Below are 23,622 nucleotides of genomic sequence, written 5' to 3'. Positions count from 1 at the left end.
AAAAAAATAAATGAAAACATTTGGTTCATCATCTCAGAGTATTTCTGTAAACAAATTTGCATTTGTTATTGGCCTTATTTTGCTATCCCCTTTCAACTGCTTAGTTCTAATTGTAACTGCTGAAAAAAGAAGAGAGGGTTTTGGAAACATGCTCACAAACATGTTAAATTCCACTGCAGCAGAATAAGTGAACATACTGAGAGAGGGAAATGAGCATATATGTGATGTAAGGTGGCCTATGTACAGGTAGAACATTGTGTATTAGCAACCAAGAACCTGATTCAAAATACAGAAAATAAATTCAGAAAAAAATATTTTCACTGATTATCTTCAATTAGAAAGGAAATGAAGACAGAAAAAAATGTAGTAGTAAATCTTGTGCTAGGAAAGGTTAGCAAACAAACCCCTAACTGGATTTTTGCCTTTGAGGAAAATGATATGCAGCTAATTTAAAGATCCTAAAAAAATATTGTGGAGTTGCAACTGGCAGTAATGTGTAATTTACGAGACAACTAAAATTTGAAGAATTTAACATACCGGTATATGGAACTCAAAAACAAAAGAAAGATGCAGACACATTCATACTATTAACATTTTACTTCTTTACTATTTATTCCATTGTTTTATTTTAATAGCATTAAAAAATAAAAAAAAATCTGTGATTTGTGTTAAACACTTGTTTTAGGATGAAAATATAGAGCACTACAGCTGTGCTCAGCAATCAGATGAGTGAATCATGACAATGGAATAAATTACTATCATATGGGCAAGCAACCTTTCAATGCTCACTACTCTGTTTACCCTACCCTTCAAATTCTATCAATAATTAACTTAGAGTTGCTCCTTGGATATTAATGGCACTCTTAAACCAAAAAACCCACCACTATTGCCAGAGGAAAAAGTGAAAGGGGCGGTGGGGGAAGAGAAGCGGGTTTGATTGGTAATCTCCTTTAAAACAAAATCATTTTTATCAGCCTTACATTCCAATAGTTTTATTATCAAGTTAATTAATAGACTTCTGTGCTATATCTAAATGCTAAGCAATTAACGGCACTGAACTATAAATGGCACTGTCTTTGCTCTTGCAGCAAAATCTTATAAAGCAAATACAATTCTATCACTTCAGTGATTTAACACAGCCTTTGCAAGGTTAATATTCCCAAGCAGTTGCAGAATAAAGAGCTGTTTTAATTAACCTTCTGTGATTTAAATACTGGGAATCAGAGTTTAGAAATTTATAATAATAATGTCATAATAACAACAATCATGCTTTGTGGATCAAAGCCAAATCACCAACATGTTTTGAGGAACTTTAATTTATTTATCTTTGAGAAATAAATTTGCACACTTTCTTAAAATTTAGGATGAATATATTTTCACTGTATTTTTCAACTTGTAACAAGGTTTTCCGCTAAATAGACCATACTAAATTCTTGATAAATTTTCCATACATTTTAAAGATAAGTGATCAATTGTAGTGTTCTTGGCTCTCTGCTTCAGCATTCAGCAGGTAGAGAGAGAGTGCGTTAAGATCATTCATTGCCTGTTGAATCTACAAATGACAGTATATCAATATCTATCTACATAAACTGAAAGGAAAAAGCATCAATTAGATTTTTTCCCCCACTGTCTTCTGGTTTTTTTCGGAGCCAACAAAATATCTGCTCCAAGGAGGTTCACAGCATCAGCACTTCCTAATACTATTTACTGTTTACATGTCAATACTGCCCAGAGACCCTAATCAGAATTGGGGTCCCATTCTACTAGCCACTGTACAAGCACATATAAAGACATGCACTAGAGATAATCCAAAGGCTGTCATTAAATTATAATCATACCAGCTAGCTCTTATATAGCACATTTCATCAGAAGATCTCAAATGCTTTGCAGAGGAGGGTGTATTATTATCCCCATTTTCCATGGCACAGGAAATAAGGGAAAAAAGTTAAAATAAAAAAATCACTAGGATACGGGTTTGTGGTGAACAATCACTGCTAGACAGGTTCTCATTGTGCTCTGATCAGTCTTATCTGATTCTATCCACCAAGATCTAATCAAACCCACATCCAGTAATAGATGTCTGGAAAAGCGTATCAGCTACTTTTTCAGAACGGCACAAACCTTTTAAATTCCTCCTTTCAAATCCCAAGAAGTAAGACCTTGTTTTACTAAGAAAGAATTAATAATTGAATATAGTGAAAGAAAGCATAGATTGAGAAAGCAATTCTTAACCATAGATGGGACCCTAGTCTGAAGATAACATGGTAGAAGGAAACCTGAGTTATTAACTGCACTGACATTTTTCATTAACAGTACTTTTTTTGAATTAGAGTGATGTGGAGTTAAGTGGACAAACATACATGAAGGTGTGGCAATTTATAAAGTATCCAGTGCTATCACTTCTCAGTTCATGTGGAAAAAAATATTTTGCCTCTTGTAATAGTAATAATACTTAGCATTCACGTAAGCATTTGCATGTTCAAATCACTATATAGATATTAATTAATAGAGGAAAAAACCTACAGCTCAATTTTGGTTCCATGCTGGTACAAACAGTGTCAGGATTAACACCCTGGAGTAAATTCCTACTTGTTTAAATCAATCAGTGTCGCCCTGAACCTTTATGGTTTAGGGCCAAGAAAGGTTTTTCTGATCACAAAAGCAGCAGACTGATTATGGTCAACATGGAAGTTAAACCCTTGTCTCAGACCTCAGTTAATGTGTCTGCTGTTCCATAATATTACCACAATCTTGTCCCTGAGTTCAGGTTTGAATTTAAAGAGGGTTCTCCTCACTACTTTCATTTCTTCCTGCATCTATCCCTTCAGGTTACTTGATTCTGGAAGATAGCCTACTGAGTCTAACAAGCTAGCACTTGGTATGATGTTACAAAGCAGATATAAATCCCAGCAGAAAAAATGGGGTTTAAGGCAGATATTGAGACACAACAAAAACAGTCCAGGATATATTGTAAGTGCTGTTTCAATAGAATGTCCCTTGAACGGACCGTGAGCCAGCTTTTTCCACTAATGGAGGAAGACCTAGCACAACTGGAGTCATGGTTTCACAGAATTCTGGAGCTGAGTAGGCAACCTTAGTTAGTAGAATAAATAGACACATTAATACTTATTTAGTGTTACAGCAGTCCTCCATAATTATGAAACAGATTTACAAAAGCAGAAATCTAAGTGACTGACAAAGGCTCCAGCTGGATAACTATCTAACTGCCTGGGTTTAAACTCAATAGAAAAATTTGTCCTCCTTGAAATCATTATGCCCTTCCAAAGACATAAAGAGAACAAAGCATAATGTAATGTCACATATAAGCCACAAATGTGACTCCTAAATGTCTACGGTTAGTTTTTGAAAAAATAGTAATTTTAGTGTTCAGCAAACAGGAAGCCAGCCAGCAGCAAGGTGACAGCTCTTGCTCAGAGATGTTGATGATTAGTGGCTTTTCCTACCCTATTTCTGTGTAACTGAGATCAGAGACATGGTGAAGGTACCTATATAAATGTCAATGGATGAAATCCGGGACCCCACCAAATTTAAAGGAGTTTTGCTATTAATTTCAATGGAGCCAGGATTTCACCCAGGATTTAATACCTTCCCCTTATTGTTGCTGATCCCATACAGAAACATTAGACCGGCAACAAGAATGTCAATGTATCAAAACACTTCTATCAAAAGTTCTCCTTGCCAAATTTCCATTGTTTCAATCTCAATGTCCACAGAAGCGAGGCTGGGACCACTGGCAGTCCTGTACAGATCTCAGTGAGAACTTCACCTTGCCACTCAGCTGTTGGACAGCTGTCTGCTTGTTAAGCACCAGAAGTTCTGGTTTGGAAAAGCCAACTAAGAAAGGTATGGAAGAAGTGAAAATCTGTAATATTTTGCATTCGGAGATGTACACCATAAAGGAATTATTTCATCTTACTTTGTACAACTTTACATTGAAATTAAATAAATAAATAAACATATTTCTTTTTTTAAAAATATTTTAAGAATATCCCAACTGCATGACAGCAGTAATTCACTTTAGGCATTGTGGTTATACTAGATACCTGCACTCCACATGTAAGCAAAGCCATCAAGGTTTTGTGGTTAACTCCACACCAAATATCAACTACAACCATACAAAATGTATTTGATGTTTTTATTTGCACACATGCAGAGTGAAAAGGGCAATAAGTTAAACTGTTTTTATTATGATTTCAAACCCACAAATTATCTGAAATGAACTTGTCAAAATTCTGCACAACTCCAGTACAGCAGACTGGAAATGTATGGGCTAACTTCTGGAAAATTACAAAATTAAGGGTTTTTTTTTTTTTTTTTTTAAACTAACATGATGGTGAGTTAAAGGTTTTTTCAGGACTCATTTGGGATGATCTGCATAACTCAGTCATAGTTTTGACACTTGTGAGAACTGCAACACATGGCAACAAAACCTTTCTACCACAACATCACATGTGAATGTGTATGTATGCATACATATCTACGCACATGCACAAACAGCTTGATTATAATAATGGAGTTAAATAATACTGCACATTATAAAATGAAAGGTACAAATGTCAAATTAAAAATCATATTTAAAAACAAAAATCTCTCACCCATAGTACCAAAAACACTTTACAATCGTTCAGTGATCTATACTGATTGTTTTTATTATAATCACACAACTTGGGAAATCACACAACTAGAATAGAATATGTAATATCACATTCTTACCCAAATTTTCAAAAATATGTGCTCATGTGGACAATCTTTTCTATGCCCAACTTGCACTGATTCCATACAGGACACAGGTGTCTACACATGCATACGCACATGCAAATCTCAGGCTTGAAAGGATAATCTGGAAACAAGTAATATATTTGCATAAATCTGAAAATTTGACCCTTTGGTTCTCATGCTGTAAATTTGGGGTTGAAAAAGATCATCAGAGAGTACTGAAAATGTGTGGAGAAAAACAAATCTTTGTTTGTTTAGATTTAAAAATTTGTATAAAAAAATTCTATTATTAGATTTAATAATTTCTCCCCTTTTTTAAATAAACACAGCCTAATTTTGAACCTGATTGTCTCTTTAAGGATTTTGAATCGTAATAGACATAAGAGCAAAGTGTAAAATATACAGTCTACCTCATAGCTTAATATTGTCATCTAGAGTGTCTCTCAAGAACAGTGTATACAAATGCCACACCTCAAAGACCTGAAACTTTTTTCTTTTCAGTATCAAGACTGCAGTGTGAGAAAAGGGATCTGTTTATGACTACTCTATTTTGAAATTCACAGACACAAAAATCCTTAAAAATATTTTTTAAATGGTATAATGCCAACAAAATTTTTTTAACTGAAATAAGGGTGAGTCCATCACTGACTCATGGCTCCATTTGACTATCAAACAAATGACATTTCCCCCCAATTCATAAGAATATTGCACTAAATCTCAACAAAGACATGATCTTTTCCATAGACCCATGCACATGCTACATAAACAAGTATATATTTATAAATAAGTCTGTTTTAAAAGTTAGCTGGAAACCATAATAATCTGAACTATACATCTCATTACATTAACAAAACGTTTAATTACTAGAGTTTAAACGATCAACTATATGACATTCTTAAGCAAAATATCACTTTTACTCATTGCAAATGATTTAATGCTGCAAAAACAGCAGCAGCAGTTATTCACTTATGCCATTTCAAGGCAAAAACATTGCCAAGAGCAACAGTTGTATTGGTGTAGTGTATCCCCCTCATCCCCCCCTCCTTGTTTTAAAAACCACACTAAAGGTAAAAACAGAGCTCCCAGTGCCTACTCGCAATATCTAATATCAATGAATCTGTTAGCTACAATAAATTTGGTTAAAACAAAACACTTCCTTTAATGGTTTTTACACTGTCAGCATCTGAAATTAAAAGGTAAAGATGGATGCTGTCTTACATTATTGCCATACAGCAAACAATGCTGATATTACTGTCAAAGCACCTCCCACGTCACCAAAAACCCCAGTTTAACAAAGATTTAACCAACTTCTTCTTTCACCGTTAAGCAAATTTCCTAGAAGAATGCAAAGTCACCAAAGGGTGGTTCTCCTATTATTTTACCCATTTACTTTTATTGATGATCTTGTATGTTACATACAAGTGAATTGATGCTTTAGCAAAGGAGCAATGCTTTCACATCTCAACAATACATGAGAAGTGAAGAGAACCAATTCCAATGCACAACATTGTGTTAAACCTGGATCAGTTGTATTCTGACTAGAAGAGCAAAAATAAAACGTTTATCAGTAGTTTCATGTCAGTTTTCTTCTCTTCCCCTTCATGCAATAAAATACTATTACATTGTACTGTAAGAGTCCACCTAGAAAGAAGCAGGAGGGGAAAACTATCCATCACCTACCAAGAATAAATGCTAGCTTCACCCACCTTTTTCAGTTTGAGACTCTCCAAAACAAATTCATGTACATAACTGAAAAGGGGAGGAAGAAAGGGAAGCAGAACAGGGAAAACAAGACTATAACAAACCAAATTATCATGACTTTTATCCTTGTCTTAAGTCTCTCTTCTTTCCCATCGTACATAGTTACATCACACTCATATTTGCAAATGGTGCAATTATAAACATAATTTTATTTACCCTTAACACAACTACAAAACACACTTCTATCTACTTCTATCTACATCTAACAAAGACTCTGCTGTTCCAAACAGTTTCTCGTGTGAGATCAATAAGTGCAGGGATATCATCCACTGAAGCTGCAGTCTTCTCTATCCAAGTCAGAGCACCTGATGCAGTTGACCAGGACATATTCTGGCAAGGCTTTGCTTACATGTAGGCATGCTTTAACTCACTTCATGTCTTTCTGAAGTTTGCAAACAATTCTTTAACTGATAAAAGTTTTAGGTACCAGACAAAAAACAATGGGCTTTTTTCTACTTTTCTTTCTTCGTAACCTTCTATAATAGATTCTTTGATATAGTTCCTCCCTGCCTATAGTTGGAAACAGCGAATGTATTCCTTTATGACATATCCTTGCCCTTAAGGAGCCTGTTGGTTCCCAAAGCAGTACAAGTCATATTCACCTTTATTTAATTTCAACCTTATAAACTTGGTGATTTCAGCATGAACTTGGAACTTTACACTAGAAGGGAGTCTTGACTGGCACAGAAAAACTTGAAGACCCATTCTCCCGTCCTTTTGTCAGACTCTATCATATGGCTACCACTTGAGGGCAATATGATGGACTGAGGGAAACATTACATGCCTCTGGAAATCCTTCAAACTTAGTTTCCACTGTCATAGCAGGAATAGCTGGAGCATTCTTATATATTCTTATATGACTGGGCCCTATCAACTTCTTCAAAACTAGCCAACGTAGACGCCATTCGCTAAAAAGAATGGCTCAAGTGTGGGAATCTCCCTCAGGTCTTCTGCAGTGAAGACTCACACAAAAGAATTCATGTAGCTTCTCCACAACGGCCTTGTCTTCCTTGAATGCTCCGTTAGCACCGCCATCGTCCACTGACCTCACTGATTGTTAGGTAGGCTTCCTGCTTCTGATGTACTTAAAAAAATTTTCTTGTTAGTTTTTTGTGTCTTTTGCCAATTGCTCTTCAAATTCTTTTCTGACCTGACCAATTATATTTTTATACTTGACTTGCCAGAATTTATGCTCCTTTCTATTTTCCTCAGTAGGATCTGACTTCTAATTTTTAAAGAATGCCGTTTTGCTTTTAACTGCCTCTTTTAGTCTGCTATGTAATCATGGTGGCTTTTATTTATTTGGCCCTTTTACTGTTTCATTTTTTTTAGTTTGAGCTTCTATTATGGTGTTTTAAAATAGTTTCCATGCAACTTGCAGGCATTTCTCTCATGACTGTTCCTTTTAATTTCCATGTAATTAGTGGCCTCATTTTTATGTTGCTCCCCTTTTTGAAGTCAAATGCTACTGTGGTGGGTTTCCTATGTATTTGCAAAGATGTTAAATTTAATTACTTTATGGTTACTATTACCCAGGAGTTCAGCTATATTCACTTCCTGGACCAGATTCTGTGCTTCACTTAGGGTTAAATCAAGAACTGCCTCTCCGTTTGTGGGTTCAAGGACTAGCTCCTCCAAGAAACAGTCATTAGTGGTGTCTAGAAATTTTATTTCTGCATTCTGTACTGAGGTGACATGAACCCAGTCAACATGGGGAAAGTTGAAGTCCCCTATTATAATTAGATTTTCTGTTTTTATACCTGCTCTAATCTCCCTGCACATTTCACTATCAACATCACCGTCCTGGTCAGGTGGTCACTAATATATTCCTACTACTGTACACTTATACTTCCAGTTACAAGTAACCTCCAATTTCTTCTTCAAATGCTGGTCCCTATATGTAATTCCATATGTGGATGATTGGTAAGCAGTAGTCAAACAGGAGATGGGGTGCAAGGGTGCAGTTGATATAGATGTCTGTATTACTGCTGTCCCCACAGTTTCATCCACAGAAGAGGTATGGAATAATGCATAATGTTTCATGAAAGTATAGCTGGGACTCCAGGTAGTTGCCCTACTTATGTCCAATGTAGGTACCTCTTGAAGAGATGCTGAAAAAATTGCTTGAGTTCTAGTGGAGTTGGGTCTCACCCCACCTGGGGGAAGAATACATGCTAAGTGATAACAAAGAATGACGCAGTCTCTGAGCACTCTTCCAAAGCGACAAATAGTCTAGGCATCTATCTAATTGATTTCATTCTCTGCAGATAAAAAACCAAAACCTGTCAGACATTGAAAGAGTGAAGTCTTCTGTCGTCGTAAGAAGCATGAAGTTTTGGAAAGAATACTAGTAAGTGAATAGGTTGATTCATGTGTAACTCAGAAATTACCATAGAGATAAATTTCAGGTGGAGGTTAAGGGAAACATTCTCCCTATGAAATGTGGATTATGGTTGATCTACCATAAGCACTCCCAGTTCTCTCACCCTTCTGGCTGATGTGATGGTTACAAAGAAGGTGACCCTCATGGAGAGGAAAGAGAGGGAGCAGGTGACTAGCGTTTCAAAGAGAGGGCTGGTAAATACTGAAAGAAAAAGATTAAGACCCCATTGCAGTATTGGTTTCACCACCGGTGGGAAAGTTCTAACAAAGCTATTCAGGAATCTGATTGTTGCTGGACAAGTAAAAACAGCATAGCCTTCAACTGGAGGATGGGAGGCACTGATTGCTGCAAGATCCACAGCAAGCTAATGGAAAGGCCCGACATCTTGAGAGTGAGTAAATAGTCTAGAATAACAGAAAATTTTACTGATGCTGGGGATAATTGGTTCTGTTGCAGCCAGGTGAAGAAATGTCCTCATTTGGCCAGACAACATCTTTTCGTGGAGACCTTTCTGCTATGACTGACAATAGACAGAATGGCCTCTGAACATGAATGGTTTCAATCTGACACCCATCCAAATACCAGGCCAGGAGATGAAGAGGGCCTGGGTTCAAACATCTGGTTTTGCTATTCTGTGGAGTCAACAGAGCCGGAAAGGGTCAGATGCTGACAGGAGGCTGAGTTGACATATGCAGAAAATCTGAAAACCAAAACTGTCTAGGCCAGCTGGAAATGATGAGAATTACTGGAGCTTTATTGTGGCAAATCTTTTGTAGAACTTGTGGTATCAGTGGGATGGGAGGAAAGGCAAACCTGATCTGGTCTGTCTGTCCAAAATAGCAGAAGGGCATTGCTGACCCACAGCTGCATGGGAGCAGTACTGGGAAAATTTAATTTGTCTGTGTGGTGAACAGGTCCCAGGATGGCATTCTGCACTGGATGAAGATCTCATTCAGAATGGAATTGCGTATCTCCCACTTGTGGTCTGTGGAGAAGTGCCTGCTGACTTTGTCAAACAGGGAGTTCTGCACACTGAATAGATAAGGTGCTGAGAACCACTTCTATGCAAAGAGGAAGGGATTTTGCTCTACCCTGTTCTGTAGAAAATAGTCATGTTTGACATTATCTGGGTATAGTAGAACCAAACAAGTGGCAGACAAGAAGACAGGTTCCAGTTCAATCAGCAAAGCCCCTGATAATGGTGGACGAATGCTCCAGCTGGATGATCTAGGGGACTATTCCCATCTCCTCAAGGTGGTTTCTTCCTCCAAAGTCATGATGTCCCTGAGTAAGGTTGGAGACGAAAAGAGAGGAAATTGTGGATAAGTTAGGTAAAGATATCCTCTGGAGAGGTGTAGGTTTTGGTCCAATCCTGTAGTGCAGGGTGTTCTGATGGTCATGACCAACATATCCAGCGCATCTCTCGATAGGGCGGATATTGGTTCCTTACAGGAACAGCCCAAGGCCAGAACAGAGTCTAGTCTGGCACTCCTTGATTGTGTCAGTGGGAGGCGATCCTTAAGCTTCTGTGCTGGAAACAAAGTCGATATTGATGGATCCTTACTCCTCCATGCTATACCCTCATTTTCAGGAGGTTTGAGTGGACCTAAGTCTTCAGGATCCATGTACAAGGACTCATCTGACTTGCACAGAGTCATGGAGGGATCTTTTCATTTAGAGCAGATTTATCCTTGTGTTTGTAAGAGACTCTCATAAGAAGTCCTTGATAACAATTCTTTGGGCTTAGCTTTTCTGACCTCAGCTGCTGAGCTCATGCTTGGAGGGACACTGCCCATAGACTGTAGCCATTCTTCGGAGGGGGGAGTGGAGGACAGGAGGAGAGATATGTCTCCCTGGATCAGATCTGACGGAGATCTCATGGCCTTCTTCATGAGATGCTTCTTTAGTCAGAGTTCTCATCCCTCACATGTTCGGGGAAGGAAGGCGTGACAAATGCTGTACTTAGCAGAGATGAGAACCTCCACAAGGCAGTAAAGACAAAGCAGGTGGTCATCACTCACAAAAAAGGAGCAGAGGCAGGAGATGCAGTTCTTAAATGCTGGGACTGTAGGCATAGTCTTTGTCTGTGGTGAAAAGTTCCCCAAGGCAGGGAGGACTAAACTACAGTAACCAGACTAAAACACTAAACCTAACACTACAAAGAATACTAAAGAACTATTTACAATACATATTTACTATAGATTTTAAAGAATAAACATGGAGGAAGCTTCAGACACAGTAGATTTTAACTCAGGCCATGAAGAGATAAGGAGGAACTGACGAGGCATCGGTCGGCACCACCCCTTATGCAGGCAGTTTGGAGCACGAAGAGAGCAACCGTGCAGGTGCAGACCAATAGATACTACTTGCTAGAAATCTCTGATCTCAGGTGCATGGTACACATGCATGCCCACGAGGGGAATACACATAGGGACCAGCACTCAAAGAAATATAATTTTTGTAAAATAACACTTTCAAAAGAATTAGGAGTTACAAAGCTGTTTCATCAGGAAAAGTTAAACTATACCTCCCAAGTTTTTGCCACTATCTTCATATGTAGTGTTATCCACCACTTGGTAATAACCCCTCCCGAAGTCTTCAGAGCCTGGAACTTCAGTTTCAAAATCACAGGTTTCAACCACTTTGTCTAAAGGCATGATTCCCTTAGGTGGCTGAAGTCATAGGTTCCTAACCTCTATGTGGAGTAGGCACCACATGGGAACACGACACACTTAAGTGTGTTACATACAAACCCTACCAGAAGAACTCACCCCAAGCAACTGAGTTACACATGAGTTTGAATCCCCAAAGAGGCCAAATATTCAGCTAGAGGCACAATCCCACTTTGAGTGTCTTTTCCCTCTCTTCACATTGTTGAGGTAAACAAAAACAAGTATAACAAAATTTCATTGCACTGGATGTGGTAGTAGGGATCATCAATGGGCCATGCACCACTACCAGAAATCTTGTTATTAGATACGTACACTTTGTGTGACATTTAACAAGTATGATTTTTAAAACAGATTAAAATGTTCAAGTTACATGCTCAAGCAACAACAATTTAACATATGATCAAGTGTCCAGGCCGCCACAGACTGATTCAGTTTGTCAGGCTGCTGATTGCAGATATGTAGCCATGTGGGCCCTTATTGGCAGTGCTCTTATTCACTTCAAAGCACACATCACCATGTGCTGTATTACTTCGGCTCTGCCTGCTAAATGACCTAGTCAAGGTTTTTATACCAACAAAATCCCCATTTCTCATCAGAAGTAGAGAAACCAGGTATTTAACATCAATGAAAATGGAGAGAGAGAAGAAAATTAAATTTAAAAGAACTACAATTTCATATTTGAAACCACAGATGCACATTTAAAGTAACCTAAATGATAGAGGGTTGGGGCTGCTTTTTGAACTGTATTTCATAATCAATTTTTTTTAAAATGTGTTTATATAATATTAATAAAACAGCAAAAGTATTTTAGCCTTACTTTAAAATCTGAGTTACATTTAAATGCATTTAAATAGAGGACACAGCACTAGAGCCGCATATGGCTTCTTCTGTTAGTTTGTTTTACAGTGTATTTTTATCACAAGCAAATATTTCTCCCCTGCACCAGTACTATCCTGGTATGCTAAGTAAATGTGCCTGAGGGATCGTCCACCAGTGAACTGCAGAGTGATGATACTGCACAGTTCTTCCAGTGGCATCTAGTCTTTAGCAGCTCAATTTAGTTAGATCCCTGAGGATACTGGATATATTTTGGTTTCATTTTCCTCTCTCCTTCCTTCCTCTTCCAGGCAAGCGGTCCCTCGGTGGTTACCACTGCTGGGACTATATTTGGAACTTAAGTCTACAAGTACAGCTATAGGAACTAAGGGCACCCAAGGTCTCTTCAGTACAGGATGCCTCACGCAGGCATCCCTCAAGTTCTAGCATATTAAGCCATCCATTACTGCTCCTGATCTTATTTTGAAACAAACGTGTCTTTTTTTTTTTTTTTTTTAATTAAGCCAATAAATGCTGCCATGTTTGTAGCAGCTTCTATGAAAATAAATGTTTCATATGGATGTCATGGCTGGGTATAAACAAAAAAACAGTAACTGGCATGGAAATTTGGTTATTTAGCACAGCTAAATGGATATGTGGAATGAGGAATGTGAAGTGCTGTTTTAAATGTACTTCCCTTCTCACCAGCTCACTTGAAGAAGCAGCTCTACTTAGTCTCTTTTTAAAGAGATTATCAGCTAGAGGAGGCACCAACAGGATGTCTTGCAAAGAATTTTAAAACAAGAGCTATGGAAATCACAAAATCAATGAAGTATGTTACCTCTTTTTAAAAAGGGGGGATAATTTAAGGGGAAATAATAAAACTGGCTTTATTCTAAATTCACACAATTCAGATAGACAGCAAGCAAAGCCTGAAATAGATATACCAGTCTCTACCAACCTTTCCAAGAACACAGCGGCCTGATTTTGAGTTCACAGTTAATGAAGGAGTGGGTTTTTGGTTTTTTGCCTTTGTTATAGTACCCATTTGGAAAATCTTCCATCTTCTACATGTTGCTGCTTCTTTTTTTTTTTTTTTTTTTAATTAGAGCAATATCGTAGCTGTGAGCAGCGGGTGACTATGCTTACCTGCTGTGTCTGGTACCTCTGCTGTGCCTGCGACAGATACTGTGCCTGGGGCGGCAGATGCTGAGGCTGCGGCTGCTGGTTGTAATATGGCTGTTGGCCCTGCTGGCAGTAGCCACTTACACCTTGCTGACCATACTGAGGCGGCATCTGTTAGAAGAGCCAAGCAAACAGATACATGAGTCAGGAGGTGGAATCATATGAAACCAAGTAAGGTTACAGTCGCACACTAACCTGAATAGAAGTAGTGTCCTCACCTACAAACCTGACTCAATACTACCAATTCTTTTACCAAGCATTTAATGGAAGTGCTCAAATCCATTTGCAGAGTATCACTTTTAGTACCCAAAATACTTGCTTTTCAACAAGAATGTCAGAGGAAACCAGCTATCACAATGTACTAATGTAACCTATCCTAGTGACTGTCACAATTCCATAAGGCCTAGTCTCAAAATAAATAAATAAAAAACAATAGTTTTAATAAAATACATTTATTCTCAGCCCAAGACTCACCTACTGCAGCAATTATTCTGATTAGCTGATCAAGAAATAGAGTTATGAAAATACACAATTCTAAGGTAGGCTTCAAAAGAGGAATGCCATTTTGTACAATGAAATTAACAGGTTTTAATGTTTGTGATGCAGCTGCACCATTTTACATTCAGCACCATTTTTTAAAATTGCTTGCTTCTGCTATAAAGAGACATTGTACAGGTCAACCCAAATCTTTTGCTTACAAACTCTCAGTTTTTTCTTTCCGTCTCTCCGTCCCCTTCCCAAGATAAATCTTTTGAAAAAGAAAGATTCAAGTAACAATATAATACATAAATATACACCAGCAACTTGTCAAAGGTGCTATAATAAACAAAATAGTGCACATAACAGATGACACCTATGCAGACTTTATGTTATAAACTAAATCAAGTCACTTAACCCTTCCCAAACTATTGGTGCTCGAGGTATCATCTCAGTGCTGCCACCACTCAACTTGTAAGTCCTGTATCAGTAGGCTCTGAGATGTAAGTATTCTTGCAAACACTGAGGCTGTAACATTTGCAGTGAATAGGTAGAGTTTCAACAAACTCCCAACTACGGTCCATATATTGTTTCTTTGCTGCACAGGTGAATCTGCCCACCTTGCAGGATCCTAGAGCCCAGACTCCAGCTCAGCCTGAACGTCTACACTGCAGTTAAACAGTCCCTTAGTCAGCTGGCACGGGCCAGCCACAGGTTTTTACTTGCAGTGTAGACACACCCAAGATGCACATACAACAAACCTAAGCAATCCCAGGATCTTATTTATGTCATATTTGTCCTTCACTTCTGCTAACTCTTCTCACACATTACGTTATGTCCACATTTAGACAGTTCACCCTTCGGATCAGGGACCACCATTAGTTCTGTTCTGTAAAATGCCTAACACAATTTTTGTTTCCATTTAAATAAACAACAACAACAGCAAGGAAATTAATCCTTCTGTCTAACAGATAGGGATCACAATGAACTGCTTGTGGACAAATGCTTATTAAATAGCATGTAAAAAAAGTAATTAAAATCTCCCCAGAACAAAACAAAGCTGAAGCCAATTACTTACTCTGCTTGTAGTGAATGACCTGCATCAGCCTTGTTTCTAGTGTAGGCCCCACCTTTCACTCTTAGGGCTGGTTCAGACTGACCGTGCGATTCAGCGGCAGTCAACGGGAGTTACGCAAACTATGCAGAGTAGTTTGCGTAACTGACATCAACTGCTCTGCTTCCCTTCTGTGCGCTGTTCTCACTGCGCTGAGCCGTTCCCGTCAACTCAGCGCTACACTACTTGAGGGGGTGGACTTACTCAGTCAACTTCCTGATCAATTGAGCAGGTCTCACTGACCGCTCAATCCATCAAGAAAGATCGATCTGGTGGCGGCGATTTTGCCGCCGTCAGTCTGAACATAGCCTTAGATCCATACTCTTTGTAGCCTTCACAACTCAAGAAATCAAAATTCAGAAAACTTTTCTCCTCCTATGTTAGCACATGAATTCTTGGGAAGGTACAGGGAGAACGGATCAGAGCTTTAATCTTTTTCTAGGGGAGCATAGCCATGGTAGTTATTATACTATGACCCTTCTGTCTGACTTGCACAGTGCAAATAGCATTATTTTTTGGTGGTGTATGATTGACCATCAGTGATTAAACTGTTTTGGCTGCTAAGAAAGGAAGGATAAAAGAGAAACCAAAATTGACAGCTAAAATGAGAAGGTGAGAGAAATCCAATTAAACCAATAACTCAGTCCATAATATTTCATCCTTGCTTGAACAAGCGGTCTGGTGACAGACATTCTTTGTACAAGTAATACCTTGATAGTAATGGAAGTTGCAAGTGATTTTTGAGTGCACAATCCATAGCTGAAATCAAAGTGTTGATGAAGCGCTATTAGGCAGCTCTATGGCCATTATTTATAAAATAAAATGTAACAGACTTAGTATATTAGCATACGTATTTTAATTATATTGGGGATGAGCTATTATTGCATTTCTCAAGCCACCCCGCTCTGGGTATGTGTGTGGGGGGGGGAACCTTGTCAGAGCTCCATCACGAAGACCTCTGCACAGAGACCGTGGGTTCTACCTGAACATCTCACACTGCCTAGACACTCATGTCAATGCTGAGGGTGTGGGAAGTGCCCTAGTAAGACTGGGCATTTTTCTCTCTTGGATCTTGCACTTAGGCCCTATTTTGGTGCCCGCTGGAGTGGAAGGCCTAGGAGAATCTCACTGAGTGGTAGTCCTGTCTTCAGAGGAATCCAGATCTTTAGTGGCTGAACAGATTGGTTTCAAAATGGTGGGATGGTTTGGTACTCCATTTTCTGCCTTCTCGGATAAGATATTTTTAGGTAATAAATTAAGACAATTGGCTGCTATCAGATAGCAAGAGAAAAATCTGAATGCCAAAGGCACAGGCTGTAGTCAGCAAGAAAGGGGTGCCACTGACCGACTCATCTGCTAAGGAACAGTGAAAGCAACCCACCAAAAATATTCTCTTTTCCTAATCACTAGGATACTAGAATTATACATTTATGTCATTTAGCAAAATATACTTAAGGAAATTCCCAGGAAAATTGTGTTTATGTGAATTGCGTTTCACACTGCAAGCGAAGAAAGTACATTTCCTCAGTTAATAAAATGGTATAGCAAATTTTAATTCTTTTTATTTTACAGTGATCACTAACAGTGTCGGTTATAATTAAGATTATCGAATAGTTTCCATTATAAGCCTCTGATTTCAAATGCTGATAGTTTTCTGAAACATTAATTATTTTACACAAATTTCCAATGTTAATGTTTGCCCATATGAAATTTTTTTCCCCTAAAAATTTGAGCTACAGGCTTCTTGCCACTTTTGAGAATGCATAAAAATATACTTTGCCCATTGCAAAGATACATAGATGAAAAAAATAAAATAATAATTCTAACCATTTATTTTTATCTAGTTACAGTAAGAATAAATGATATTCCAAAACTAAGACTCACTATAAGCAGTCTTCAGAGAGAACTGGTGCCTTCACTTGGTTTAAAAATAAATAAAAATTTGTAAAAGGTCATTAGCAACTGGGAGACAAAAAATTGCGTCAGGAAATACAAATGTCAAGGTCCAATGCCACATTAAACTGAGCCATATTGCACATATACGGTACCTTCTATTCCTGATTTATGTTGTAAAATATACTATTCCATAAAATATAGAGGATGTGAAATGTGACTGAGTTAATGTGGATGCTGGAACCTTAGCATTTATGTTTTCTGATTTCTTAGTTGTGCAAACTTCATATCGTATTAACATAATTTTTGCATGTAGCTATAGTATGGAATAACACTTATGTTTTATGTATTGACATATTTTTGATGTACTGAGATTTTGAGTAAGTTTGCTATTCTTCATGAGAGCCAAATAAATAATGACTACCACCACAAAATAGTCAATCATGTCTACAGAAAGGTAATATCTCTCCTTCCAAAGAGAACACTTTTGATTCCCTTGTCATGAATTGATGAAACTAGCTCTACTGTAAATGCTAAATAAATCTATGTCACTATTAATAATAAGGATATGTTACTTATCTTACAATAACTTGAGCTCTTCTGGATGTTTTGACCCTATGGCTGCTCCACCATAGGAGGCACACATGCTAATGTGGTCTTAACTGGAGAATGTAAAGCAGTGTCTCCACGACAACACTTGAGCAGTGCAACACCTCATGCTTCCAAATGAGGGCATATCAAGAGGTGTGGACCCGATGCCACTCAGTTCTTTCTCAACCGCAAAGCAGAGCCTCCACAGCCGACGGGAAGGAAGGCAGAAGATGGAGCACCCATAGGGAGAAAACATCTCGAAGAACTCAAGTTACTGTAAGGTTAAGTAACCTCTCCCTCTTTGTCCAGTATATGTCCCTATGGGTATTCCACTGTAGGAGACTCCCAAGCAGTAACTCAAAAAGGAGGTGGGTACTGAAGAGGCAAGTCTAGGTCCAGAGGTGGTATCATCCCTAAAAGAAGGTAGGATGGCAGAATGCTGGGCATAACATAGATTTCTGCTATGTAAACATCTTTCAGTAGAGCTACAGATGTGGACTGAGCCCAAGCGAACTGAGCTGCCACTGAGAGGGCACTGCATCCCAGCAATTCATAAGAGGTTTAAATGCAACCTGAAGCCTACTTCGACAGTCCTTGAGTGGAAATAGGTTGTCCCTTCATCCTCTGAAAATGATACAAATAATCCAGGAGTGGCCCTGAAGTCTTAGTCCTGTCAAGGTAGGAGGCAATATCCTTTCTGACATCTAGTGTATGCAGGCTGGTTTTCTTTTTTGGAGGCTTGAGACTTTTGTTAGAACACTGGTAGATGGATTTCTTGATTAATATGGTGATCTGACGAGGGAGGAAGTGAGGATGCGGACACACTGTGTAACCTTGTATTTATAGACGGTAGTAAATGGTGGGTTCGCCATGAGGACACAGAGCTCTCCTATTCATTTAACCAAAGTGATGGATATAAGGAATGAAGTCTGGAGAGAGAGGTGGCCACTGGTTCAAAGGGGAGTTTCCAAATTAAGGTCCCATCAGGGTTCCATACAGAGTTAAATAAGTTGTGTAAGCCCTTAAAGAATCTGGCCGTAGTACAGTGGGCAAACACTGAGGAGCATTCAATGGGCAAGCAGAAGGCTGTGACAGTGGCCAAATGTATTCTGACTGAGCTCATTGATAGACTGAGTCTTTAAATCCAACAGGCAGCCTAAGATTTTGGAGAGTGAAACTTCTAACGTGTGACAAGAGTGAAGAGAACACCAGAAATGGAAGCATTTCCACTTTTGAAAGTTTTTATGAGTACTAGGTTTCCTGCTAGATAGGAGAACTGACTGGACCTTATTTGAACAGGTTAGCTATATGCTTCAGAACCATCTAGGAACCATGCTCTCAGATTCAAGGAGGAGTGGTTGCGGTGGATCAGGATCCCTGAGTTTGTGACAGGAGATCTTTCCTGAGATGAAGATGAAGAGGCATTGCACAGAGGTGAAGGAGATTTGAGCACCATACTGGTCTTGGCCAGGACGGCTATGTAAATAACCGTTGCTCTTTCCTGTTGCAATCTGAATGATGTTTTGAGAAAAAGAAGTAGAGGCAAGTAAGCACAAAGCAAGGTACAGGGCCATTGTGTTAGCAGGGCATCTCCCAATGAGTTGCAGCCATATTCCTTGGGGCAGAAAAGGTGACATTTCATGTTGATTCGGGTGGCAAAGAGGTCTGCTTCCAGGTCCAGGTCTGGCAGATACTGTGGAAGACAGAATCATTGAGCTCCCATTCATGTTCCTAAAGGAAGTTTCTGTTCTGGGAGTCTGCAATTGTATTCTGGAGGCCTGGAAGATAAACTACTGAGATTTCTATCTGATGGGAAATACACCAGTTCTACTGTTTAGTGACTCTGTACATACCGATTGAGACCTTGCTCTGCCTTGTCAGTTGATATAATTCATTGCAGCACTGTTGTTTGGGGTGGCCCTGTATGGTTTGAATGAAGTGTTGACAAGCATACTGAACTGCCCTCAGCTCCAGGATGTTGACATGGAGTATGACTTTTTGTGCAGACCACTTGCCCTGGGCTGTAGACCTTGCAGGTGAGCCCCTCATCCCAAAAGAGAAACATCTCTTGTGAGGACTTTTGAGTGTGGGGGATGTGAAAATGGGGTTCCCACACATACCTTCCATCAATCCTTCCACCACCTGAGAGCATCCTAAACTTTCTGAGCTACTGTGATGAGTTTGGAGAGACTGTGTCTGTTTGGGATGTACGCTGTCCTTAGCTTCTTCTAAAGGAACCTGAAATTGCAGTCTCACATGAGCCATGATAAACGTGGAGGCCAAAGAATTGTAGGCAGGTCCTTACAATTGTTTTCAAGCTCCACTGTATTGTCAAGATTAGACTGAACAGAGCTGAGAATCCTTCTTCAGGGGGATACGCTCTGGCAGTTAGGAAGCCACCTCTAAGTCTATTCTTTGAACTGAAGTCAATGCATATTTCATCTGATTGATATGAAGGCTCAGAGACGAAACAAGCTAAAGCCTTGTCAACTGGACCTGCATTGCTGCTCAAATCCTGAGGAGCCAATCGTTCAGGTAGGCAATCCTGATGCAAATGGGCCATCACTGCTGAGAAAAGCTTTGTGAAGACCCTCAAGGTCATGGAGAGCCCAAAGGGAAGGACTCAGGTAATGTGTTGAGCCCCTTATGAAATGTAGGAACCATCTGTAGGATGGGTGGATGGCTACATGAAAGTAGGTGTCCTGGAGATCTAGGGAGACAAACCAATCTCCTGGATCTAGAGATGGAATTATAATGACTAGTGTCACCACCACGAAGTGCTGTGAAAGCATACAGGTACTCAGGTTTCTGAAGCTGAGGATCGGTCTCCATCCTCTACCCCGTTGGGGACTAGGAAATTGTTGGAATAGAACCCACTTCTAACAAACTCCAGGGGAACAGATTTGATTGCCCCCAAGAACAAGAGGGACTAGACTTCTTGTTTTAAGTGCTCTTCATGAGAGAGGTCCCTGAAGAGGGACAGGGAAGGAATGGAGTGGAGGTCCCTGTACTATTAGAGGACTTCTCCACATGCTGCTTCTTGTGCAGTATTGACAGCTCGGTACCAGAATCAGATGGCGCTTCAGCTGTACATCTTGAGGGATTCAAGGTCTTATACAAGGATTTATAGAGTGATCTATCCCTCTTCCTTGTTTCCTTGGCAGGGGAAACAGGCTTCTACTTCTCAGATGTCCTAGCCTCTGGAGGTGCTGCTTGAGCTCCAATAGCCACTGGAGTGGCCTGGGATGTTGAGGCCAATGTATAGAGGGAAGTGGCCCCCGATGGGGCTATGAGTGTTCTATTAGAAAAAGCTTCAATCTAGCCCCTCTGTCTTTTCTAGATCTGTTTTTAAATCCCATGCAGACATAACATGTTCACAGGATGTGGGTGTCTCCGAGGCAGCAAAGGCAGCTTGAATGTCCTTCACTAGGGGGAAAAAAACCTGTGGCAGGCCTACTAGGGCTTAAATTCTGTGGTCTTCAGTATAACCCGGGGCACTAAAGAACCAAAATGTGGGGTCGTAAAATAAAAAGGGGGGGAAAGGGGAAGGGACAATCTCCCTTTCCAAACAATACTGGAACTAAACGAAAAAGAGAAATAAAATAAGTAAACAAACTAAAGAAAACACGCAGTGTAAGAAAGGTGGAAAGCTGAGAAGAAGCAGATATGCAATTGCTCCATCTCAAGCTGCAGGCAGTTGAGAAGGAACTGAGCGGCAGGGAGTTCATGCCTCCTTATATGCCCTCTTCTGGAAGCATAAAGTGCTGCTCTGCACCAGTGTGGGCCTGTGGACACTGCTTTGCATTCTCCAGTCAAGAGCACACAAGCACACATGCATCCTACATGTGGCACTCCAGGGACATATACCAGAAGAACTATTATTTTTAAACAGGGAAATATCTCCGCATATTTATAAAATTTGTTTAAAGAGATGGAGAAACACATGAGCCTAAAAACAAGAGGGAGAAAAGCCTTTAAACAGAATAGCATAATATACTTGCTTCGTATATTGCACTGAAGTTCATACTAATACTACAAAGAAAGAAATTTTGGTCCTTTCTGTAAGTTACCATCTACTGAAAATCAGATCAAACACAGCAGGGCATTTCCATAAATTTTTTTATACCCACACGCATCTGACTTCTACACAGTACAGCACATTAAAAACAATATTGTCAAAGACCCACATAAAACCTTCAGTAGAGCTATTATAGTCTGCCACATTTAAAAAACCCACTTTTTTGTGTATTAAAACAGATTTACATGACGACTCTACTAAATTATCAGTTCTCTTACACACTTCTGTCTTGATTTTTTTTTAATTTTTATTAATGAGCTGAATAGAAAGATGAAAGAGTCAAGCAAACTGCCTGTTTTAAGTACAAAGCATTTATTCTCTAGAAATATTATGTCCATATCCAGTGAAACCTCATCAGCCATTATTTTTAAAAAAATCAGATGCCTAAATTTATTTTCATTTTCATCTGGTAACAGGAGTAAGGATTTCAACAGTGGGCATTTCCTGGGGATTAATGACTGGCTGCGAATAATAGCTGAAGGCACAGCTTTTGGTCATGAACTCTTCCCAGCTTGTCATTTACTACCATTAAAAAAAAAACTACATGCAAATCTTTTTTTTTTTTTCCTCTCTTCATACAAGATGTGTGATTTAAACCTTTAAAGGCAAGGAACTTGCAGAAGGTGTTGTGGGAGTCTTAATAGCAAGTGATCTTACTGTACAATGCCTGGTTTACTTTTCATTTTTGTTCGTCTGAGGCAAGGGGGAATCCCAACCACATTTTTAATTACAGGGAAGATTGCAAAATCTTTGCAAGAAGGTTTCAGTCCTGAATTTCTTTTTGTAGTCAATTCATGTAGCTGACAGAAACACACATTCTTACTGTTCTTTTGCCACTAAAATTAAATTATTTAACTCCCTCTCTCTCTCCCCATGTCTCTTTCTGTTCCACCCAATTTTTCCTTCATTTTTTATCTCCCCTTTGGATTTTCTAAATTTCTCTTGCTCCTGGCCCCTTACTTTCCAAGGGAGGAAGGGTAAAAAAGTTCTGAAATCCTCCAATTTCCCTCCCACATACACCTCAAAAAACTTGGGTCTTGACAACAGTTGCCCCAGCTCAGATCTATCTAGCTATATGGCCCTCATCACCATAATATCCAAGCCTCTTTGGAGCTCTGCAGTACGTTTCCTTCAATCACCCAGAGAATGATATTCCCCCCCATGGAGTGATGAGTGCTCTCCATTTGCAGCCATTTATGTCTTCTTTCCTGCAATGAGAAAGATGAAACTCACTCCCAAACCTGATGCACTGCCAGTAAGTAGGCTATTAGACTAGTCCCTTTTAGACCTGCCTCTCTACCATACCCTTTCTGCTTTATTCCCATCTCTTCCTTTCTTTCTCCAACCCCCTCTGGAGTGGTCTAAGTACAGGGCCTATCTGTGCTACTGTACCTTACGCTTGCCAGTGCCACTGGGAAAGGAGGATTGTGGTTGGTTGTGTTCATGAAAGAACAGCTCTGCAATGCTGTGGGTGTCTTCAAGTTCTTTGGTGTATGAAGACAGCAGTTTCACCTCCTCCATACCACCTTAGACCATATACTGCCCTGGTAAATATGGTGAATGCAGAGGAGAAAGAAGTGTAGGATTCCCACAATCCAAACACTCAATTCAAACTCAGCACAGGAGGTCGATACACAAAAGAAAGCTTTCCTGAGTACCATATCAATTTTTACTGATTTCTATGTCAAATTTGGTAATTTTTAGAGTCCAAATTCTGCTCGCTTCTAAAATCACAACAAGATCTAAACCATACTTTTCATGCTATGACAGACTAATAATACCCCACAGCAAGGAATTCTGAACCAACTGGATAAGGAAATTTGATTATGTCAATACTACCAGCCCGGCATTATGTTGTGCTGGAAGATAATAAATAAACCTTACGAGGTCAGGTTCCTACTGCTATGGTATAGTC

The 23,622-nt window shown here is 39.3% G+C and overlaps 1 protein-coding gene across 11 annotated transcripts in view; it reads right to left on the bottom strand.

Annotated features, from left to right (window-relative positions):
• Nucleotides 1–23,622, bottom strand: part of ARID1B (AT-rich interaction domain 1B) — a 388,366-nt gene that overhangs the window by 284,863 nt on the left and 79,881 nt on the right. For all 11 annotated transcript variants that reach the window (XM_067542455.1, XM_067542458.1, XM_067542461.1 and 8 more), the window contains exon 3: nt 13,519–13,665. In XM_067542455.1, coding sequence (XP_067398556.1) covers nt 13,519–13,665 — 147 coding nt within the window. The remainder of the gene's footprint in view (nt 1–13,518; nt 13,666–23,622) is intronic.

The sequence above is a fragment of the Emydura macquarii genome, unplaced genomic scaffold (assembly GCF_026122565.2).
Source record: "Emydura macquarii macquarii isolate MOO-44397 ecotype Brisbane River unplaced genomic scaffold, CSIRO-AGI_Emac_v2 contig_705, whole genome shotgun sequence".
NCBI classification, from domain to species: domain Eukaryota; kingdom Metazoa; phylum Chordata; order Testudines; family Chelidae; genus Emydura; species Emydura macquarii.
This window is presented reverse-complemented; position numbering and strand designations above follow the sequence as displayed.